Source organism: Athalia rosae, chromosome 1, assembly GCF_917208135.1.
Source record: "Athalia rosae chromosome 1, iyAthRosa1.1, whole genome shotgun sequence".
NCBI lineage: Eukaryota > Metazoa > Arthropoda > Insecta > Hymenoptera > Athaliidae > Athalia > Athalia rosae.
Window position 1 is genome coordinate 12,343,593 of NC_064026.1, and position 22,381 is coordinate 12,365,973.

The 22,381-nt window shown below is 47.7% G+C and overlaps 1 protein-coding gene across 2 annotated transcripts in view; it reads right to left on the reverse strand.

Annotated features, from left to right (window-relative positions):
• Positions 1–1,126: 1,126 nt before the first annotated feature.
• LOC105687169 (myrosinase 1-like) overlaps positions 1,127–22,381 on the reverse strand; it is a 34,878-nt gene continuing 13,623 nt past the window's right edge. The window contains exons 1-8 of one of the 2 annotated variants that reach the window (XM_048648941.1): positions 4,154–4,197; positions 3,070–3,194; positions 2,846–2,979; positions 2,527–2,784; positions 2,275–2,458; positions 1,804–2,207; positions 1,482–1,729; positions 1,127–1,403 (exon numbers count right to left, since the gene is read on the reverse strand). In XM_048648941.1, coding sequence (XP_048504898.1) covers positions 1,202–1,403; positions 1,482–1,729; positions 1,804–2,207; positions 2,275–2,458; positions 2,527–2,784; positions 2,846–2,979; positions 3,070–3,194; positions 4,154–4,182 — 1,584 coding nt within the window. In that variant the 5' untranslated portion in view covers positions 4,183–4,197 and the 3' untranslated portion in view covers positions 1,127–1,201. Of the gene's footprint in view, positions 1,404–1,481; positions 1,730–1,803; positions 2,208–2,274; positions 2,459–2,526; positions 2,785–2,845; positions 2,980–3,069; positions 3,195–4,153; positions 4,198–22,381 lie in introns of those variants that run through there. The other variant, XM_048648942.1, reaches the window with a different exon arrangement.

Sequence of the window (22,381 nt, forward strand, 5' to 3'; positions counted from 1 at the left end):
GTTAGAAAATTTCGCAATTCCCACATCTAACGGTTTTTCTATACCACACCGCTGCATGCTACCGTCGAAATTCGTTATGAGCATTTCTAACTCTCACAGTTCCCCGTATTGAGCAACAATATCCGATAAACATGATACCGGTTACGCAACGATCATCTAGCCGCGATTTCGTCACCAAATTTTCCATCGCATTGACGACGAAAAGTTGACGAAAAAACAGAAAGCGAAATTGTGGGATATGTGGAGAATTTTTTCAAAAGCCTCGCGGAATCCGAAGCGCAGATTTTGGTACGTGTACTGCGTAAACATGAAACGATATTTCGGCGCCCTCGGGCCACGGAGGACGCGGTTACGGGGAGTACAGGGAGAACAAGTTTACCCTGCAAAAGTAAAATATCAAGTGACTCACAATCAAACAGACTTCTCGAATTGCCTACCACAATCGCAGACTGCGGTCGAGGGCGACGACGCCGTATTATATCGTGAATATTTAACTAACATTCGTATGTGTTGAAACTCCAAGAATTCGCTTCCGTTTCCCACCTTCCGTTGAAATTATTTTTGATCATATTCATATTTCCATTCCATTCCGTCACGTAACCAAACGCAGTCGCGGAAGTGACGAGTCGATGATGATTATTAATGAACGATCGATTGATCGACGACAATCGTTCATTTGTAAAGTTAATATACTACTCGGTTGAAAAACCTTCGTACGATTTTTCTTAAAATTGGGGCCGGAATTCGACATAATTTTTTTATGGTTTCTCATGGCGTATTCGGATATTTTGATCTCGGGAATCCGAGTTTGAAATCCAAATTAATCTATGTATGATAATCATCGAGTTACGAACAATTTGTCGATCGAAAAAGTCAGTATCTCGATGGGCAAAAATCGTAATCCAATTTAGTCGACGGACTCGTATTCCCGTGGTCAAAATACGTTAAAAAAGCTCCATGATCGATTTCAAAAATACTTCAATTTTGGGGTCAAAAATGAAAAAGAAACATTTTCAATTGGGATTTTTATGGTAATCTCGCAAATTTTGATCATTGATTCGATGGAAGAAGGAAGAGAGGTTCGATAAGGTCCAATAGGTACACAAATTTTGGGTGGAGAATCAGGTAAACGGTATGGACCGAGGGCACGCACGTAGCAACGCTCTCCATTTTATTTTATCGACAAAATTTTTTTTTCTTTTCAAGCGAATAGTATGGTTTCCTTTCTGTCCACATCGTATGTTTTCGAGCAATATCGTTTATCTCTGGCAAATACCTCCTCGTTGACATTTTCCGGTAATTTTCGTGCTCTTATCAACTCCTTGTAATACCTACCCGAAGCCTTTATCATCCTCGGTCTATCCGGATGATCAAAATCAACCCGGTGAAGTCCCATTCTCGATCTACGTACAAGAATTAACGAGTAACGTGCTTTACCGTCTACCAAACGGTGTGAAGAATATGAAGAAAAATTCGCTCACGTGTATCCTGTCAGCCATTCAAAGTTGTCTATCAAACTCCAGTGGAAATAGCCTGTGACCCTTATCTTGTCGCGATGGATCGCGGTGAGCAGCTCTTTCAGATACCGATGAGTGTACCGGATTCTCTCGTAGTCGTCGAGATGCGTAGAGCCACTGTCAGCCCATCCGTTCTCCGTTATTACGATCTCGCGATCACCGTACTCCTTTCTAATCCATCGGAACATATTACCAAATTCAACTGGATTTTCCTGGACAAAAAAAAATGGAGATTCGATTGAGCGGTATACCAACGCGTTCGGTGAACCATCTTTTCAACCTTTACCTTGAGCCAATAACATGTGGAGTCCGGCCACCCACGTCCTTCGTTTTCAAGTCGCGCTCCGATGTCGTTGCACCAAGAGAGTCCGGACTCTTCTTCGTCTGGACTGAGAGGGCACGCGTAAAACGACGAGTAGGTGTTTATGGCTATAAAGTCGGCCGTTCCTCTAATGAAATTCACCCAATAATCGCCAAGTTCGGGTAACCGAGATCTCGGGAATCCTTGTTGCGCGCTTTTCTTCGCTATGCTTTCTTTCATGATGTGCGGATAATCACCGTTCTCGCTGAAAACCGGATGGGCGAACCACCCGAACTTGAATTGCTTAGCCTTTTCGGCCAAGGCTAAATCTCGGGGTGAGTCCGTGACGGGAATCATGCCTAACCAGTGGATGACGAGTGTTACGCGACCTGGGCGACGGGAACGAACGATCAGCTTTCGCGAATCGTAAGTGAGATCGAGAGAAAAAAAAACTACCTTTTTGCTCGCTTCTGAAGACTTCGTCGTACAGGCGATATGCCTTGGCGTGTGCCTTCAGGAGGTTTTCGCCACAAAGATAAATTCCGACACCGGGAGATTTCACGGCCGGAGCAAGAGCCCCGTAACCGTAAGCTACTTCGGAAATAACCCAGGGCTCGTTGATCGTGAACCAAGTTTTCACCTGCGAAAGGACTCGTTAAAAAATAAGCGAAATCAAATTACCATCAATCGTCGACGCGAGTCACTCACTCTGTCGCCAAAATTTTCATACAACACTCTGGCATAATCTTCGAAGTAGTCGACCAAGGCAGGATTCATCCATCCCCCCAAATTTTGAAGAGGCTGCGGCAGGTCCCAATGGAACATCGTCACGGCTGGTTCGATGCCCTCAGCCAACAGACCGTCGATTAATTCGTTGTAGTATCGAATGCCGTCTGGATTGATTTTATTGGCGAATCCAGTCGGCAGTACACGCGACCAGGAGATGGAAAATCGATAACAGTCCACCTGAACGAAAGATATTCTAGCGATAAAGTTGTCAAAGGTTCAGGGTTTCGTATGTTCTTACTCCCAGATCCTTCGCGCACTTTATGTCCTCCTTGTACTTGTGATACGAGTCGCAGGCGATGTCTCCGTTGTGCTTTCCGATGACGGACTCGGGTTTTGTGTGCGTCAGGTGGTCCCAAACATTTTCTCCCTTTCCTTGAGATTTTCAAAAATGTTTCATTTGATTCTACATTTTTTTTAATGAGTTTTTAATTTTTCATAATCGTCGGAATATTTTTTACCCACCTCCCTCGTTCCATCCACCTTCTATCTGATGCGACGAAGTCGCAGCGCCGAATTTGAAATCTTCCGGAAATACCGTGTACTCCTGGTTTTCCATAGTTATTCGCGAACGCTGGTGAAATCGGATGCTGCGAATATTTAAAAGTGAAACAGTTTTAACCGCATGGATCCGATATACTCACGATTGATTTACTTGGAAATTCGACGAATCTGACGGGGAGTATCTGATGATTGAGATCAGGGTCTTAAAATTATCTAATCAAAGATGTGAACCTACCGATAACGATACCGAGCGCTTGAAAACAAATTTTATCGAAAACACTCCTTGCATTCTACATTAATTTTGGCAGATCTCGTCGCCAGTGAGATGAATTTAAACAAACAAAGGAACAAATTTAGTGACGTGAACGTGAAAGTCGTGACCTTTACGCATAATTTCGCAATTGATCAAATTTCGGAGAATGATGTAATTTGTTACCAGTCACATTTGATTCATTGAGAAGTATTGCTGTTCTGTAGGGTTTCTAGTTCCCATAATTGATATCTTTTGTTCAACTCAATTCTGCCGAAAATATGCTTGTTTTTATTTCTATCAAGCTTCGAACAAAATCAGTAAAACAAACTTTCCTGTAACAAAGCAAGTTCAACAAGACAAAAATCCGAAGAAGACGAAAAAACGGAAACGATTTATAATCTGACAAATTCTTCAAGTCTGTCATCATAAATTTCATGTAAAAAATGAAAAAGTAAGCTCTCCCTTCCTACTCCACTAATCTTCGGAAGGTGAGTAACTCCCGTGGTTAGCTGGGTAGAGGGGATTTCTGATCATTCAAACTCAGGCAACTCTTGAGTACCTCCACCCAATTCGTTGGTGCAGCGGTACAGAGGTCGACCATATGGATGTATAGTACCGATTCCACGATCATCATTATCATCATCGAAAAGAATAAAGCGCCAACTACTCTTTGACGAAAGCAAAGCAACGTTGCGCGGAGACAAACAACAACGAGAATTTTCAAGCGCGTGAACGAAAGACGCCGAAATGCCGTCTCTCCACGTTCTCCGTGCGTAAGTAAGTTTAACGTACTCGGACAGAAGTTTGATCCAAATGACCATCGCAAAGCGACGATTCGATGCGGCAAGAGAAGCAGGTGGCTACGTTATACCACCGCGTTTCTCAGAAAGGACAATAAAGTCATTTCGAACCGTCATAATACTCGCGTGTTCAGATCCCAATCGTATCTCGGACGCAAATTAGGCATCGTGCGCGTACAACCGCCGCTAAACCTACTGCATTAATTATTCAATTTAACCCGAGAGTGGGCAGCCTGCAGTCGCCATTTTTTATACGTCCCCCTTATTTCGGATCGGTTATCGGTGCGATAACTCAAACTTTCCTTATCGCGTACCCGAATGTAACTCACCGTTGGTGAACGTTGAGAAAGAAAAAAAAAAAAACAGAACGAAACGAGCATTATCCCGAACCATAGCGCAGTTATGATTATGCGGCGGGAAATGAGTCGGAGATGATGTTTCATCGAATCGATTGCAGCGGCGGCGAGTAACTAAAATTGTAATTCGAACGGTTGCAGTCGTTTCCTGACATTTCCCCGCGGCGTACTTTATAAGCTCGCTACGAGCGTCGTCGTGACCGCGTGTCATGCGGGCCAGTAGGTGGTTGTAAATTTCCAATTTCCTTCTACGAGGAAAAGCACTTTTGATATTCGTCGCGTGAGGCTAGCTCCTTCCTCTCGCTGCTTGATTTTCTATTTAATGTGTCCGGCTGAGTGTACGGATACATATACATATATATATATACATATAGACAGGCTTATATATACACATAGATATCGTATGTACGTGTTTGACTTTATCACTTTGTACGTAGTACCTACCTACCCCTCTGACCGTTGACCGCGCGCGCAAAAGCGTCAATACGGAACACCGTGTGTGGGGCTTTGCTTTTTGGAGGTAGAAAATTGGTTATAGGATTAGACAGAAGATGTAAAAAGATATCCCGCTACTTATTTATATAAGTTCCCTAAATGCACAAGTCGCACGATAAATAATAAGAAGACGTGCGAAGGGATATCGGACAATTCGTTGGCTATCCGAGTGCCGTGGGATTAATTATTCAGCGGTCCATTCGTTCGTCTCCTATATTTTTCCACGAATTCCATCTACCCCGCCTCGTAGGATCGACCCCTTTCGCCTCTTATAGGTCATCGTGCGTATCGCACAGCGATGTATTTAAGTATGACGAAGTATGTATGCGCCTGTATGTTTGACGTATATAATATGCATTGTACATACATACACGTTATATAACGTTATATATACACTATATTGTATACACGGTGGTTGGTATTCGGGCGCCGGGTTGTGGGAAGTGAGGTTTTCTCTGGTTAATCAACCAGCAGCGCCTCACGGCAATAAACCGCCCTCTGGCCTTTGGCCGTCGTTGTATACCGTCGAGCGCACAGAGGTATGGTATCTGTATACGTGTGTATAAACACAGGGTTGCGTTATTGTACATGTACGCGGATACGCGACCAAACGTAAATGCTCGTCGATATATTGGCGCGCGTTTCGCTTTACCCATTCGAAGTAAGATGCGCTACCGGATGCAGTCGAATAAAATTCAATCGCTCGCAATCGACGACGTAACGAGGAAGCGTTTGTTCAGATTTCCGAAAAATTCCATGTAATCACGCTACGTTACATCGACGTATCGACGTACGACGATTTTCAGAGCCGCGTGATCCCTGGGGAGTGATTCGGAGCACCTGATACCTGCGCAGAAACAGGTGCTGAACGTATTGTAATATAACATATTATATTTATACACCCGTGCAGCTGGTGCAGGAGGTTCGAGTTTATAGGGGATACGAGGTGCACATCGCAGGTGAGCGTGTATACGAGTACACCGAAAATTTCGCCTTCTGCGGCACGGCGCGGCGTGGCTGATGCCTTAATTCTCGGGGTGGTGGTGGGCGACGGTCGTCCCGCGCCACGACATACGGCTGTATAATTAATCAAGCTTCCATTGCAGTCGGCTCGGTGCACCTGCACCAGCGGCGCTCGACTCTTTTTACACTCGAAAATACATATCACGCGATATGTATCATATAACATGCTCTCTCGTTGATTCGCTAAGCGGTCTCGCGACTAATTCGAGACTCGATTAACGGGATTGGACATGAATTGATCCTTCGACTTCCAGGATCTATGGCTGGAATAGCGAAGGGAATCCATCTAGCTGCAGCTACGGCGGGGCCCCTCTTTATTCTTTTCTAGCCGTTACTTAGTTTTTGTTTTCTTTTTCGTCTAGTTTCGCGATGGATCCAGAGGGTGCCTCGGCTTTACGAACTAGTGGTAACGTATTGCTGGTCATTGACGCGGTTGCAACGGGAAAATTTGTCCGGATATTCTACTCTGAGACTTAACGCTGTATTAACTTCGATATGCATCGAGTTCCCTACGTTTTCATTCATTAACGGTTATCAAGAGTGATCGCTGGATTATATCCGCCACCACTAGGTACGTACATTGAGTTCCTTTGAGGTGTCGTCGATCGAACAACTTCTTTGATTCGCTTAGAAATAATCACACCGGAGTGAGATTAAAAAAATATTATTTTTTTCATCGTATTACAGTTTTCTCATTTCGGGGATCGGGTTTTTTTTTTTTTTTTTTTTCTTTCAGCGAAAACAGAAAGACGGTAAGAAGAAAAGAAAGAAAAAAACAAAGGAATGGTCGAACAAGGATAATCGAAGATCATAAGGCAAGGTTTGTGGTGATCGTGATGAATTCTAATACAACGCCGGGGCGTGATAACGGCTCAAGGAAGTCTCAGTTATTGGTGTCCAGGACTCTTATAAGAACCTGCGACGCTATAAAAATTAGGTGGCCCCCCCCCCTATAACCGTATACCAAGAACCCCCTAGCCAGTGCAGAGCTTGCGAATGGAACGTTATACGAGGTTCGTTTGGAAGGTAGCGTGGGTCAGGCAGCCACCTCGGCTCACCGACCAATAATACGACGGTCGAGCGAAGTGAGCAAAAGAGGGAAAAAAACGGGAGAAAAGAAATAGAGTAAAAAAAGTAAAAAGACAAACAAATTCGGAAACTTTTTCCCTGGTGAACTATCCGTACACGCGGGACACTGTAACGGAGAGCTTCGGTGTTGAGTGACGTAAAAAAAAAAAGAGGAAGCAAAAAACAACCTGACCTCTTGCTAATATACTCTGTCCCGTATACAGCAACGGTCAACATCGTCACATTTTTATTGCGAATAGTTATTCCCATCCCCATCCCTCAACTTGCGGAGTAACACAAGCAACTTTTATGGATTCATCTCACCGAGACCTCCGCAGTATCGCTTACAGTTTGTTCAATTTGTTTCTGTGTTTTTTTTTCATTTCTCAACAATGTTTTATACTTTCGCTAAAAAATACGTACGACACGCGTGGATCCCTGTACCTTTTCGTTCACTCGTGTGTTTCAAGCTTCGTTTCCCTTTCGATTCGTTCGTATGTCAATTATTGGATTATTTTCGTCCGTTGTTTTTGCCAAAAACTCTGTGGAAGCGAGAACGTTTCGAGTTTCTGAACTTATTGTCAGCGGTGGGGGGCCTGGAATCCTCCGAGGAGCTGTGAGCGGATGGCGAACGACGCCCCCTTGTAATGCAGGGCGCACCAGACCGCGGGAGCACCTAGGACCACTTTCACTTCATCGAGGGTACCGGAACCTCCTCAACTCCGGACACCCCTGACCGTCGGACCCCTTCCCCTTCCTCTTCCTCTGTCCCCCGACACTCACCCTTCAGCCTACCCTTTGCTAATAATATATTTGTCCCGGGGGCGTCGCTAAGCGTCGCCGTACCGCCGTCGTCTAGCCTTCGTTGATGGAGGTGATACCATTATCTTGGCCCTGCAGCTTCCCCGCAACTTCCATCCAACTTTACTTTACCAACGCGCTTTCCCGCTCTCGTTCTTACCCCTGAAGGACTCCCGGACCCGTGACTGCAACGACTACTTTTTTTCACTTACATTCAATTATCGGTCAGTCTTCGGAACCGTGGTACATTCGCAGACAAACAGCGAGTTCATTCCGGAGAACGTTTCAACGTTCCTCGCGGATAGCTCTGTTTATGATAGAAAACAGAATAATTAATTCGATACCGCAGGACTGGCATTTGCACATCTTACACGGGAGTCAGGTTCTATGATATTCGAAAGGATGAGAAGAACGCTCACAAGATGTCCGGTTACATTCGGACGGCTCGACCAATTGACTGTAGAAAAAAAAGAAGAAATCAATTGCGATCTCAATCATCCGTCATCTAAACAGATCGGTAAGTTCGAAAATTCGCTGCCCGCTGTGGCAATATTCAGAGATCATAAGAGCGTTCATTTGATAGGGAGATATTAACGAGCGTGCAACTGATTTCGTTGGAAGTGTGAATTGCAACCCGCCTCAATTCTAGGTAGACCTCGCGCCATTGAATTCTCGGATTGTAAGCGGATCCGTGGTGCACAAGCGTTCCTTCGTCGACGAGGTATTTCCGAGAACGAGGTGAATGACCAAAGCTCGCGGAGTTTCAACCGGCAACGAGATGCGAAAATAAAAATTGAAAATATCACATCAAATTCCGCTTGATCTTTCCATATTTCCCGAGAGCTTGAAATGTGGCGGGGTTGTGAGATCGATTGCTCAACTCGCGGTACCAGGTAGGTATATATATTCGTGAATATACGAGTCGCCGTTTCCGTTGCACGGAACCGAGGTTCTCGGTATACCTGCGGAGAGATGACAAATGCGGTTACATTTAGAAGAGAAACGTATCCAGCGACGTTATCTGCTTAATTAGCGTCATTTCTGTACGCGTCTTATTTCCCCTCGTACCCACACCCCCTTCTAGCTTCTGCCCGATCTCCCTCGTCTCTTGAACGCCCCCCAACGAATCGCATCAAGTTTTGACAAATGACGGAGGCCGGTTTGCATCGCGCAACCATCTTACATCCCGCCGTTACGATCGCGTCGGATAAAATTTTTAATTAAGTGACGCCACCCCCATCCTTCGGATTATATTCACCATGCGAAGTGGTGAATGTGAATAGCGGTAGGGAGGTATGCGTGCATTTTCACGCTAATTAATTCAGCTGCAGCGAGCGAGCGAACGGGAAATTTTCCAGAATGGTAAAACGTTCGACCGGAAACACGGAAAAGAGGGAACCGCGTAAACCTTACGATTTACACCTTTGACACGCATTCTCCGTAAATCGGTTTCGACGAAACGGCCGCCGCGAGTGCCCGAGAAGGACGGAGGAACCCGGTGGCAATGTTTTACGTGACGTACGCGTTCCCCGGTTACCCGATGTGTACACTTTGCGAATTTTTTCGGGATATCCGCGTGTAAGTTTGTCGACTCTTACGTAAGGGGCATCGGGATACGGACTTATAGATTCCTCTTTGAGAACGGCTTATCCCGGGGATAACGCCCCGCGGTTATACGTTCGGTAGGTAGCCGAGAGTTTGTCTCATGAACTGTTAATTGCTTTCTCTAACTACTGTTTTCGCAGAGCGTTGAGGAATGCGCAAGCAACGGGAACCCCCCCTCCCGTTGAGCACGATGGGTGATGAAGCTGCTCTGTATTCCGGGCAGAGAAACATCTGAACTTGGGTTTCGGGACCCGCGAGCGAACGGCCGAGCAACGAACGACGAACGCCCCGGATCTCCTTTCCTCGAGTTCACCCCGACAGTCACTACCGTAAAGTAATTTTACACCTGGATGCTCCGAGGCTCATAGCTTATTATTATGGCGTCTAGAACTCCATACTTTGCCACAAGGGAGGCGAAGAACTCTCCCCAAACCCTTCGTCGTCTCCGTCCTCGCCCTCAACATCTCCATTCTTATTTTCTTCTCTTTTCTGTTTTTTTTTCTTTCTTTCTTTTTTCATTGCTCATATCGCCACGATGACGGACTACCGCATATTCCCGGGGAAAATCGCACGCGGCGTCTCACAGAAAATTAGTATACAGCTGCGTCTTGAGTGGAATGATGTACGTCGGATTTATTTTCCTAAACCAAATTTCAGGCAGCGAATTCTTTTCCGAATCGCCTTGTCGTCGGACTTCTTCGCGTGCGTGCGGTTAGGAGTACTACTCCTTGGAAATTACATACGGACACGTGGAATTCGACGAAGGGAATTACGAGAAATATCGCCGCGGGGTTCCCCACGGATGATGATAAAGGTGAGCCGGGAACCCGACACGAACCGACGACATTCTCGAAAACCACTCGCGGGACGGCGAAGGAGGGTATTGTACGTGTAAGAAGTTTTGCCCGGCAACTGCATGTACACGTACCTACGTACAATTATACGGGGTACCTACCCTTTACACGGGGTCAAAACTTTGGAACCGCGTGATTGAATTTATATTCCTTTAGTTGGACGTGGGGACGAAGTTAACTTAACCATCGGCCATCCGGTTTTGTCGAGGTATGGGTAGATTGTGTTCGTAATGTGTACTCGGTCAATAGGGGTGGTCGTCAATATCCACGTGGTGAGGGTAAGGTGGTCGCCCCGTACCTGGAAACTAGTTACGGCGTAGTATAATGGGAAACTTGGTTGGCGCGTGCGGGAAAAGCCTCAGAGTGGAGACTGCGCTGCCGGTGGTCTTCCGCTCCCAAGGTCCCCGCAGATCCTCCCGCGGTCCTTCTTCCTTCCTTCCTTCCTTCCTTCGTTCGTTCGTTCCTCCGACTCCCCGTAACTGCGGAGTCGGCGAATCCCGGTGCAGAGGGTCCCGAGGCGTCGCCGTTATGCGGTTATGCGGCTCGGTAATTTACCTCTCGACCGAGAGCGGGACGCACCGGAGGACGAGTACCGAACACGACTCCTCTACCTCCGTACGTCCGCAAATCTCGATCCCCGGAGAACCGACGCGAGCTCGGAATCCCTCGGTATTACAGGTAGCCGACACCGGGGTAGACGCTCTCTACTCGTGTTCGAATATACATATACGCTCCAAGGGGTGAGCGCGTGTGTGGGGAAGGCGGGCGTCGCGACGCCTATCATCGTTTCACTGCTCGGCTCACCCGTACGACAACCCGCGCGTCACATTTGCAATTGAAATTCCGGAATGGCGCCCCGACATCCGGGGCCCCCCCCCCCCCCCGAGTCGGGGGGACGGAGAGAATCTTTGATAATAATTTTTCAACGCGTCGAATCGAAATAAGGGTGAGGAAAAAAATCGAGAAACTTTCTTCACCGCTAACTCGCGCTACCTGTACAGTATAATTTGATTATTCGCGAATGAAAACGGACCGATTTACGACGTCAGTTGAAACTACCTGCAGTTCGGGGGTCGGGGGTCGGGGGTCGGGGGTGGTCGTTGAAAGCCCTTGTTTTCAACACCGACTAATTCAACCCCGGGAGAGGCGAGCTGAGCCAGCTGAGTCCGTTTCGGTGTGGTGCTGTACAGTGCAGTTGTAATGGATAGTTTCCACGGCGTACGCAAACAAGTTAATTGGGATCTGGTATCGAGAAAATTTATCAGCCATTCGGGGAAACGCGCGAACCTGAATTATATATCAATGGTGCGAAAATGCACTCCGCCGTTACGGGATATCAAAGAGCGTGTAGTTTTCAATTTCTACCGGTATATCTCTATTTCGCTTATTTTTTTGTTTTCTCTTTACTTCAGTTTAGCGGAGTTTACAGCTTTCGGGACATTTGAGCTTTCGCCGAGACCTCAGGAATTTCGGTATCCGTACCCGTGGGACTTCAAGTTCGATCGGTTTTTTTGCCGGGGTGTCAGATGAATCCGAGTTATTTGGCGGCAACACCGTTTCAACTTTTGCTTCGACAAGAAGATTTCTTTTCGCCCTTGTCCTACGTCCACGCGAAACCCCTTTGGAAGGTGTACGATATGCAGGGTGCAACGTAATTTGTTATCGATTCGCGGAGCAAATACAAGGAACGTGACTTCGTGTTAGAAACGCGCTTTCTAATCGTTGCCAATTATCGTTAATATGTTTTGTGAATTTTGCAGACGCATCGCGTCGTTGCCACGTGCACCTCAGAACTATGTATAATTGTGGGGAGGAGTTGAATAATTTGCACGATGTACAGCGGTGAACTAGCCGTCGAGAAATCGATCCGCGCGGGTTCGCATCGCGTATTTCCGAAACGGACGAAGCGCGGAATTATTTTTTCCAACATCGAATCTGCAGCCTTGCAGGGGATGAAATCGAACCAGGGGAGGAACAGGAATATCGCTTGAATGGAATTCGAGTTTATTAGATCGACTGGATCCGACGGGCATTTGGTATGTGCTTTTCACGTGGATCGGGGAAAGTGTCCCTTTGATATGCAAAACATTATCACCCCACTTCCAACCGATAATGTTGCATTTCAAACATCCATTAAGCACTTAAAAGTAAACTCGCCACCGACTCGCCTGATATGTAAATTTTCCCTACATTTGCCAGAATAAACTTTACGGATTCGAAAATTGATTCAATTTTCAGGGCAGAAGGTACATGGTACCCCCCTCCCCCCCCCCCCCCCCCCCCCCCCCTTCCACATGCCTCCCCCGTTTGATTCTTTTCGTTCGAGTGGTTCGGTATAACCGTCGCGTCGCGTCGTAGCCGCGCCAAGAAACGTGGATGAAAAAATCCATCGCATCGTCAGGGCCCGAAACTTGCATTCCACCGTCTACAGCTTTGCCAATTTTTCCCAACTACACGCGCCGCTGAATAATCATCGGTGAAAGGAGTTGCCGCAAGATAATTTTGCGACCGCGGCATCTGAGCGAGAACGGAGCCCCGCAGCATCGCGTCTTTGAGCAATTATTTATGATAACAACTTTGAATTAATCCCCGACTTGGTTGTAAGTAAATAAGCTGGTTCGAAATCAACGCCTACCTTTCTACCGCCGCGCCGGTCCAGTTGCTTAGAGTCGGTGGCTCCGGCGCGTTTCTGACGAGGGTTCCGGGATTACCTACGCGTAGAGGAACCAGACGATATAAATTAACCAACCGACTAGCCTAACCCAGAAGCACCGGGCAGCGGGGTAACGCTGTAACACCGTAGCTGTGGCAATGGCAACGGTAGCAACAGCAGGGGCATGAGCCGGGCCGGGCACGGATGTAGGTGGTAAGGTAACTGCGCACAATTTGCTTGGGCTCGAATGCCGGCCACTGATAAACAGTAATTTGCATTGCAACTGAGGTCGGAACTCCGTAACTACCGACATAAATATCGGAGGAATCTTGCCAGGATTTGAACAAACATTCCTACCGCCAATTCAACGAGTACAAACATAATATAGACGACGACGATCGGCGTGGCGATAGCGAGAGACCCGCGGCCGTCGACGAAATCCGTTCCCACATTTGTTTCGTTCACCTGCAACGCGATCATAGTAGTCGCAGTCGCACCGCGAACCGCAACGATTTTCCAGTTCAATTGAAGGGGTTCATTCCCTCGCGATTATTCACAATAATCGCAACGGTATCAGAAGTTGAATAAAGCATGAGCTCCTCGCGTGCTAAGACTCAAATAACCGGCCGCGTAACAAAGCCGGGCATTTCCCGTTTCGCCGTGTCAGTTCCACTCCGCTCCATTCGATCCTTCAACCTCGTGGTCTGGAATGGAAGCTCGAAGATGATGTTCACGAGGACTCGGAGCACGCGACTTCGAAAAAATGAGAGGACCGACGGAGAGAAAGGGTGATTTCATTAAAATTGTATAATCAAGGTTCTTTGTCATTAATGCAAATTGAATCTAAGATTTCAACCGGTACATCTGCATTCTTACGACCCATAAACTTAAGAGATAGAATTTTTATGGAGGCGGCGCGGGAATAACCGGCGAAAGGCTGAACGTGCACCTATATACATCCAACTTTTTATTTCCACTGGAATATCTTATTGTTCTCCCTCGTTTTACGCGATTTTTTTTTTTTTTTTTTGTTTTTTTTTTGTTTCTCTTTTCATTCATTCCATTTGCCGACATCGTTATCACGATGGTAACGATGTACAATTCGATAGAGGATAGTTTGAACGAGCTTGATATATAGATTGTAGTCCCCGTCACGCGGGGCGGGGGAGGTACGGACTAATTTCTCCGGCTTCTAGATCCCGGATCGTCGATGTGCCGTGTAATTGAGTGACCCAGATCCGTTATGGCAACGCGCGAGGAGGAATACCTCGATTCCAACTGGACCATGATCCGCCCTGATGGGGTGCTGCATAATTACCCGGACGTTATGCAACGCTAATAGCACCTACGTCTCGATACACTAGAGATTGCCAATGTGAACCAGACGAACATGCTCCGCGCAGTATCCGGGTGCATGAGAAGAGATCACGCCCTAATCCCCCCCTGCCTCGTTACCCTATCCCCCTCCCCCCCCCCCCTCTCCGTCTCCCCACCTCGATATCCGATCATCCGCTACCGGATGATCGGTAAAATCGCCTCGCGGTTTTCCACTCGCGAATCGACCGGTTGCGTTCAACTTATACATGTGTATAAACATTGCGATGTGAGGAGAAATTTCATTCAGTTTTCGATCGGGGATTTCGTGGGACGGGAAATAAAGGGTAACAAAAAAAAAAGGCGAAATGGTACGTGCGGAAGTGAGGATGACAGGGATATCTGAGCAGCGAGTATAAGCTGCGATTCCGACCTAACTAAACAGCGATTACACCTCCGACTTCGATCCTCGCCGTGGACAGAGACGCGTGTCACCGCAGGTTGGCCGTAGGTTACCTAGTCTACACGTAAAAAGCAGATTTTCAGGTTCGAATGAAAGTCGAACTCACGGAATTTAAGTCAGAGGTGACCAACTTTCGGAGTGAGGCTTGAAATCAAAAAAAATAAAGGCCAAATGTCACCGCTCCGATGGATCACCGATGCCCACACCATGGAAGATACGAAGAGGATACTTTCAATTTTGTTTTCGCGAGCGATATTTTATCGAAGGTAACGAGATGAAATTTCTCCGCTTGAACCTGAATTGGCGAGTTGCCGGACGGTCGATTTCGTATGCCGCTAACAGCAATATCAGCATCGCGCAGTCGGAAACCGTCTCGTTTCATATGATTATGCATATTTATTGCAGTCTTGCCGGGAGCCGGAGCATTAGTGTGTACATATACACAAAAGGCGGTAAATAACGGTTTTGAACTAGTCCTATGTAAACCGTGTGCCCGCACCGGCGTGCCGCGGTGGTTATACACCTATATATTTATGTATAGGTGTATACAGGGTGCACCCCCGCACGCAGAATAACAGATAAATACGTCGGGTAAAAGTAGTTGTTCTTAACTTATGGTCAACCGTAAATAACAAAAGTTGTGGCATTTATGGGCGCATACTTGCGCGAAAAACGCCACCGCCGAACACACACCCACACACACACACACAGAGGTGTACACGGGTACGCGGAATATACGTCTCGCACCGCGTGGTAAATCTGCGACCCCCAAAATCCCGAACCCTGCACCGGTCTCTCCGTTCCCCACTTTACTTGTCCTCTCACACCGAACGGTAGCGGTTTGACCGAGTTCGGAAACGCGTACGAGCCTCTGGCTCCGAAATACACGTGTATACGCTAACGTGCACCTATGTGTGAAATATTCAATAAGATTTCCGCCCTCTTCTCTCCGATCCCCTTGCCCCCTTTATTCCTTTTAAAACTTTTCCCCTCTTACGCCAATATAAGGGCTGGCTGGCTGCACCGCCCGTATCCGTATGTATTTCCTGTGGAAATCGTTTACCTCTAGCTCGATTGGTTCCTCGAGGGTTTAAGTTAACCGCGTCATTCCGGCGCCTCGTTCGACCGTGCGCGGCTAAGGGGGGAAATGCATAGGTATACGTTCCGGCGGAAGATCGTTCGACTAAGAGCACCTCGCGAACTAACCGCGAGAAATTCGATTCCTCTGAAAAACGATTTCCCTTCACGACGCTCGGACCATTCGCTCGAACCACTAGATTTTATAGATAAACAAACAACGGATTTCACCGTCAGGATATTAGCTGTACCTACATCGTGCGCGCGTGTACACGTTGTTTACCTTTTTCACGTGTACGTGTGTATATTTTGAGTAAAGAGCAACGCATCGGAGTATATTGAGTTATGCTGTACTCGTTTAGCTATGGTGCAGGGGACTTCCGCGCGTATGAATTACCACCCGAATGAACCGTGTCGAGTGAAAAGTTCCGCCAACCCCGTGCATCAGCCTCAATTGGCACGGTGAGATACCTGAGGCAACTTCGTACACCCATTATGAATTTATTCGAATCCTTGACGATTCCACTCACCCTTTCGCTTCTGGTACGAAAATGTGACATCGCAGTCGGGCGTTTTCTTTTTTTTTTTCTACGGAGCGAGTATTCGGAGAGAAACAGATAAAATTGACGAGCATAAATTGTTCATTTCCACTTACACAATTACCCCACTTCGCTTCAATCGTCGCTTGAATATCGAATTGATTTTCGTTTTCCGGGACAGTTTCCACCGCCTCTATAACAGTTAACTCAATTTCGGTCGTTGAATGGCAAATTTTTCATCACCACCGTTGAAATATTTCGATCGCATATGCTACGATATGAGCGCTCGAATTTTTAATAATAAATTGATCGCTAATTGGAAATCCGATCGGTTGTATCCATGAGCACGACGACAATGAGTTTATATAAGTTTTCAGCTAGCCCGTCGCGGGCGAAGGGGTGAAATTCGGGAGCGGTAATCTCCGGGTAACTCGACACCGTTGGTTAAGCGGGCTGACGCGGTTTTGGCGTGCTCTTCGGATCGGCGACGCTCGTCGCTCCGATAACGGTTCGTCGTTTCTCTCCTTCACTCTCTCTAAAATTTCTCCTTCTCTTCTCCGATGCATCCTCACGGAGGCATTCGAGTGTTAAGCATTACCTCGCGATACCTTATCTCCATTGGTTCAAACGCCGCATCGCGTGCCGCTGCTTCCAACGTAGGCGCCACCTCCCCCCCACCTCCCACCTCCCACCTTCCACCTTCCACCTTCGGCATCGTCTCTCTTCCGTTTCAACCAGCCGCCACCTCTTCCCATCAACATTCACATCCCTCGGGATATATCCGGCTATCGTTTCAATGACGAAAGTTGTCGTTGAATCTTACCGTCCGTTCGGACGGTGCACATCGCTACGACATCGAGACGCAACGTCCTCGAACGTCGATTGCTTTATTAAGTTGTAGGGAATCCGTGCCGTCGGAAAAATGGGGATGAAAGAAGATAAAAAGAACATCGAGTTGAATCAGAAATCGAAGAGAAATGAAAAACCCCGAGATATATCGAACGATTATTCGGATATTAATATCGTCCGGCGGAAGTATTTTAGCCCCTCTGCACTTACTTGGAAGAACGATATAAATCAGTATCTCGATTCTTCTTGGAGCGTTATACCGTCATAAAGTTCGTTCGGAACTAGTGTAACGCGGGGAGATTTAAAGCTCCAGACAAAAATAATCTGACAAGAGTGGTACCCGGTATTATTAGTGGTTTGAATGTCCGGGAAAGGAAGGAAGGAAGGAGGGAAGGAGGAGGAAAGGAGGAGGAGGAGGAGGAGGAGGAGGAAGCGTGGTACGACACTTTGCTAAAATCGATGGAAGTCATCGGTCGTACTCACTAACCTCTGCCGTTATCCGCCTTACATTACTCGATTTCTCCATCCGTCCACCCCCGGCGAAAGCGTATTTCGTAATTTTCAATGATCAAATCTCCCGCACCGCGTGCACCACGTGAAATAAATTGTCCCGATATACGCGATCGCGTTACCCACATCCGGTATAAACACGCGATAACCTCCGCATATAAACCTTATAACGCGCGCATATATCGCAGCGTAAATATTTTACTCGGGGGGGGGCGGAAAGCTAGTCGAAATTGACGATTAAGCTGGTCGCGTACCGACACACGTAAATGCGGGGGGGTGGGGGTGGGGGGGTGGGGATCAGTCCGAGTGTTTGAGGGGATTATTTTCGACGCTACGACACGATGTCGCAACGGCCAACGTACATATTGTACAGGCAAACGAGTTCGAGGGAAGGGATCGACGATGCAACGAACGGTCCTCTACCTCCGTTGCCGCCCCAATACGTTCCACCGTGGAACTGCATAGTTTACGGATCAAAGGTTTTAGTCGGACGCATTCCCGCCCGCGGTCTCATAACTCTTCATCGGTAAAACGCCGCCGAAAGCCCGGGGACGTAATTATCGACCACCCTTCCAACGGCATCCCCTTGCGCGTCTCGAACCCAATAAGCGAATCACCGCGTAGCCGACCGTGTCGACGATTCGCAAATTTACGCGTCGCCTATGATTCCACCGATTCTCTTCTCTTCGGCATCGACGGTCCGAGTCCTTGCCGGTAGAAATTACGTGGCTAACGAAAGGAGGTTCTTCGTCCGCGGCTCTCTTGACGCGGTGGTACGGGGGGGGGATGTCCGTTGACGCGTCGTAAGGTGAATCTTTCCGCGGTTACGGTGTAACAACTTTACCCCTGAATATGTAAATTTTTGGTATAATCTTTTGCCCCGTGGACCGGATCGGGCTGCGGTATATCGGATCCCGCAAAGTCAGGGACGTGCGCCGGGAACAAGCCCCGGAGTTTGTCGCGGCTAATGGCCGTCCCGCAGGAGAAACCGCAACTCCCAGATCCATCAACGAATCAGACCGCTATCTCGTTGGAACTTACCGCAAATTCTACTCTTCGCGAATTTCTACTGAATATTTAACGCGCGCGTTATACGACCCGCGTTACTTCAACGTTGCCGCCCCGCTACTCGTGCACAGATCCAACGTCTGGTTCATTTTCTATTTTTTTACCTAACACTAGACGCGCGTATCGAGGCGAATAATTTTCAGATATACGTTTCGCTTTGTTTCCGCGATACTTTCGAAAATTGATTTTAGGGCGGATCGCGATCGCCGGGGGAGTGAAAATTTTCATTTCACTTCCGGTAATCGTCGAGGGAATTTCGCGAGAAAACATGTCGGTACCGGATGAATTCCCATCCCCGGTTAACCCCGACGACGGCGAACGAGGACGGAAAAGCCGAGAGAGCGGGGCCGTCTCCGTCACTCCCGTGGTTTCGGGGGAGCCTGGCTGCTTCCCACAGAAATATTCTTCACCGGTCTCATTTACCTTTCGGTTCGAGTTTACTCACGTAGTTTGGGCAGTCCTATTACCCCCGACGACTCGTCAAAGTAGCTTTACCACCTTCTTCAACTTTTCGAGTGACATGCGCGAGACGCAACTTTTCGAGTTGGAGGACTTCTGATCAACGCCACCCGTCGGGATCCGAATTACGTGTACACGCTTTCCGTTCCGACCTCGATTAGTATGAAAATTGTTTCTTTTTTTTTCTTTCGCAATCTTATCTCCCTTCCCGATGACGATAATAACGTAATCATCGATTTTACACTCGTCGACTGTTTATTACCCGGCGTCAGCGATCGGTAGACGGAACGTTCGGATGGTAATAATCTGGAGGGATTTCCGACGGAGTTCGTTGTCATCCGCTGTAGCATAGCGATTATTGTACACGCCGAACAAAGCCGTTGTTATCTCGCGTTAAGCTCCCGCTCGCATCCGAAGTATCGAGGAAAGGAGTTGCTCATCGATAATGTGAGAGAAAACCTTGCTGTGTTCGCCCACGATGACCGAAGAAGATCCTCGTTTCCATATATCCCGTCCATCCGCATTGCCAAACTGGACATCAGCACATCAGCTAACATGACGCTCGATACGGAGATCAAGGACCACTCAAATCCAGCACCAGTCTCTGAGATGGCTACGGTTGAAGTTGTAACGGGATCGAGAGCGCCACCCTCAACCGTACGGGGTATCCCGGATGAATCCGTCTCTCGGATGTCGCGAGCTTTACGGAACCCGCTTATTGGCCGAACGCTCGTTAGATCCTCCGGAGCAACCCCCTCGGCGATCCAGTCCCGACGAATTCGATCGTGGCCGGCGAAAGAGAAACGAAGCTGTGAATTATTGAGAATTGTTTTTTTCGTCTCGAAAGATGGGCGTCTAATTTCTCGGGAATCTGTGGGGACGTCGCTGCGAGGATACTTATACGTTGCTTCAAAATTGAGAAGTTTGCTCTCCAATTTGGAGGAGCTCCGGCGCCGTGAGTCTCGACGTTCGAAATCTATCTATCCCGAGGAGCAGCGATATCGGAGACTACCTAATCCCGGATCAGAAACGCATTAACTAAAGTCCTTCCTTGATGTGAACCCAATTCCTGCCGGCAATCCCTCGATCCGATGGCAGGTTCTACAAATCAATCCAAGATCACGTTCCGACATGACGTCACGACGTAGATACGCGGATAACCGTTACACCGTATATACCTCAAACCCCACGTGAAAAACGAAAAATGAAACGAGGTTCATTTCTTATTCTTTTTCCGATCGCATATGAGTTGCCTGCTTTACTCAAAATTGGTCACGGTCTTCGTATCGCTCTGTCAGTTGTCATTTTGCCGCCGATACGGTTTTACACACATCTATTCGCACGTCGCTACTCCGAGGGAACGAACAGACGTACGGTTCAGATTACGAACTGCAACAAGTCGGATCGCGCCTTGTTTAAAAAATTGTTTTACCGGACGAGCGAAATGGGTGTTCGGGAAAGAAAGGTGTGTATTCGATTATTTCCCCGAGAGAAGGCAATTGATAAAAGATAGACCGTCGGGGGTGCAATGGAGGGACTCGGTGCGAGGGAATCGGAAGAAGATGTAACATTAACGGTGTTATCCGAGTTCTCGTTACTCCTTCCATTTTCTTTCGCCAATTTTCGCCGCCTTCTACTCGGCTTATTTCTACTCGGCCAAATGAAGTTCCCCGAGAGTTAGCGCCGGCCCCGCGTAAAGTTATCCCCATTACTCACCGGCAGCTCTTTCTCGCCGTGCCACACGTACGTACACACGCACACCGATATAGCGGAGTAAGAGTGTCTCGAGTCTCTACCTCGTTCCTGACGATCGTTTCGCCGGCTGTTACGGTTCACCGGTAAACGACGAACGACGCCTACCGAAAGAAATTGACTCGCACCCGCCCTCGCGATGATGGAATTTATCGGTTCACCTGGAAATTAATCGTGAGTTTTTGATATCGAACGATCGACCTTAGTAACATCTCGCGGCAAGTGCCGGCTCCCGACTTTCGCCAGCCAATAAGTTGGCTCGGACTTGGACTTGGATAATTCGAGGTGAGCACGAACTCGACGAGGGCGAGGAGAGGAGGAAGCGAGGGGTGATTTTCGCGGAACTCACGCGGGTGAAGAAGAGCAGCGGAGGGGGTTCGCCGTTGAATTTGGGGTGTTGTTCGCCGTCTTTGGGAATTAGACGCGATGTCACAGCTGCCAAGTTGCCGAGGCGTGGGGTTGGTCCAACTTTGATTACGAGGTAAAGTTAGTTTTGATTAGCATTAGGGCTTTGGTTACGGAACCACGTGACTACGCGACGCACCCGGTTTATCCCCCGATATCCAGACCGCGCGACTCCGCCGCGGAACTTTACGTCCTCGTTCGAAATACCCGCCGCCGTATCGTACGTCGAAGGATTCACCCGAGTTATGTAGATCTGTAACGTGTATATATAGCTTCGTTGTCAAAAATTAAAGGGATTCGAAACACCCGGTGCCCCAAGTCCCTTCACTTTTCCCTTATACTCTGAACTCGCGAACGTGCTCCGAGCAATTTCAACCTCGTTATAACCGGTTACATTTCACGACGAAAATCCTTGAGGTCGTTAACATTAATTGTACGCCTGCAATTTACATCGAAGGCATCGAATTTGTAATTTAACAGCGAAACTATAAGGAGATACGTAAATATCGTACCATCTTGCGTGTCTTTCTTTAGCTGTCGCGCACCATTGCGACAGAGCGCGTGAAATTATCTGGGAGAGATCGATGATCGCGGTGCGGTCGGTGTGAATTTGAATGGTAATTATCATCGGGCAACGTCTGTGCAATAGCCGCATCAGCAGCAGAGTCACACGTAGGTATAGATCGGCGATAATAATCCCGCTTAATGGCCGCTGGCAAACGGTCCACCGGCTGCCTCGTCGTTTCTGGGATGCTGGAGCAGGTCGTTCGAGTATTCCTGTAAAGGATGTGACGTCGTTATCGAGAAGTACAGCAGCCGTTAAATAAATCTCACTTAACATTTCGACGACGTTTATTCTACTCGTCTTCAAATCTTGATTAATCAGTACAAAACGGACTGGGAGGAATCTTTTTTTTTTTTTTTCTTTT